Raw genomic sequence first — 1,978 nt, 5'->3', positions numbered from 1 at the left:
GTGGAAAAGAGAAGAGGGAAAGAGGAGCTCAAGTTAGCCCTGTCTTGTGTTTTCATGTTTTCCATTATGTTAAACTAGAGGCCCAGTGCACGGATTCGTGCACCAGTGGGGTCCCTTGGCCTGGCCTGCAGGGATCGGGCTGAAACTGACTCTCCGACATCCTCCGAGGGGTCCCAGATTGCAAGAGGGCAGTTCTCAGGTGATGCACCTGAGAATCGGGCTCCCTCCTCTCTGGTTCCTGGTGCGTCATCTGAGAACCACAGCTGCCAAGTCACTGCAGCTCTGCAGCTCCTGCATTGACCGTCTGCCCCCTGGTGGTCAGTGCACATCATAGCTACCGGTCAGACGGTCACTTAGGCTTTTATATATATAGTTTCTCTCTTTGCTTAAACCGGTTTGGGTCAAGGTTTGTGCCGTTCTTTCAACAGAGGGAGTTTTGATTGGGAAAAAAAAAAAAAGACAAATGTTCATGCATAATTTTATTTTTGTAAAAGAAAAAGGCACACACATGTGGTGAGTGTGTGTGTGAAAAGAGAGTAGAAACAGTTACATCTAGGCAGCAGAATTAGAGATAATTTTTATTCCCTATGTTTTCTAATGGTTATTCAATGAGCATTCAATTGCTGGGTGATAAAGGGGAAGTGTTCATCATTCTTGACAAAGTCATATGAATCCATCACTTCTAGAGATCAAGAGGAACTTCATCTAATCTATTGTTGATATTGTAGGGAAGAACATGAGCCAGCCAAATGAAAGCAAGAATTGCTCCTTGCGTGACGTGGATGAGCTGATGAGAACCGTGCAGCTGGTGGTGCACATCCCCACCTTCCTCCTGGGTCTACTTCTCAATGTGCTGGCCATCCGACGCTTCCGCACCTTCCTGAAGAAGAGGTGGCCGGAGTATGCTGCCACCTCCATCTACATGATCAACTTGGCGGTTTTTGACCTCCTGCTGGTGCTCTCGCTCCCATTCAAGGTTGCCCTGGGCCACGTGAAGGATCCCTTACAATCTCTCTGTACATTTGTGGAGTGCCTCTACTTTATCAGCATGTATGGCAGTGTCTTCACAATCTGCTTCATCAGCCTGGACAGATTCTTGGCCATCCGGTACCCGATCCTGGTCAGCCACTGCCGATCCCCTAGGAAGATTTTTGGGATCTGCTTCACCATCTGGGTCCTGGTGTGGGTAGGGAGTATCCCCATCTACAACTTCCATGGGAAAGTGGAAAACGGGTACACATGCTTCCACAATATGTCCGATGACACCTGGAGTGCCAAGGTCTTCTTCCCTCTCGAGGTGTTTGGCTTCCTTCTTCCCATGGGCATCATGGGTTTTTGCTCCTTCAGGAGCATTCACATTCTGGTTGGCCGTCTGGACCACAGCCAAGACTGGGGCCAGCAGAGGGCCTGCATCTGGACTATTGCATCCAGTCTGGCTGTCTTTGTGGTCTCCTTTCTCCCGATCCACCTCGGTTTCTTCTTGCAGTTCCTGGTGAGGAATGACTTTATTGTGGAGTGCAGAGCTAAGTGGAACATCAGCTTGTTCTTACAATTGTCCATGTGTCTCTCCAACATCAACTGCTGCCTGGATGTTTTTTGCTACTACTTTGTCATCAAAGAATTCCGCACAGGCATCATGGCCCTCCAGCGTTCTGGAGGCCAGCTGGCCCTCTGGGATACCATGACCACCAGAGGCTAAGAAAAGAAAGTCCTGCTCAGAGGAAGGAAACCCCAGCCCCGAATTCCAGGAGCAGATATCCCATCCCAAGACTGTATTGTGGTGTGATGATACATGGTGCTTTGACTGATGTGCTTTCCCTTTAGATGCTCATTGAATGCTGTGCCTGCTCAGTATGCCCCAAAGACCTTCCCGCCACACCCAGACAGTGCAACATAAATCACCCAGCGTTTGGGGATTCCTGATGAACCTAAGAACTAGGTGAATTCTTGATTTCTAAGTCCGAAAAGCATGAGGCAG

General features: G+C 48.9%; 1 protein-coding gene across 1 annotated transcript; it reads left to right on the top strand.

The window, feature by feature from the left end:
- Window positions 1-728: 728 nt before the first annotated feature.
- GPR55 (G protein-coupled receptor 55) lies at window positions 729-1,699 on the top strand (the record flags this gene model as incomplete). Its single annotated transcript, XM_080669341.1, has 1 exon — window positions 729-1,699. Exon 1 carries the CDS (start codon window positions 737-739, stop codon window positions 1,697-1,699), a length of 963 nt encoding a protein of 320 aa, XP_080525467.1. The 5' UTR covers window positions 729-736.
- Between the last annotated feature and the right edge of the window lie 279 nt (window positions 1,700-1,978).

The sequence above is a fragment of the Plecotus auritus genome, assembly GCF_963455305.1.
Source record: "Plecotus auritus genome assembly, chromosome: 5".
In the NCBI taxonomy this organism is placed as follows: Eukaryota; Metazoa; Chordata; class Mammalia; order Chiroptera; family Vespertilionidae; genus Plecotus; species Plecotus auritus.
Note: the sequence above shows the minus strand (reverse complement) of the source record. Positions and strands in the feature narration are given on the sequence as shown.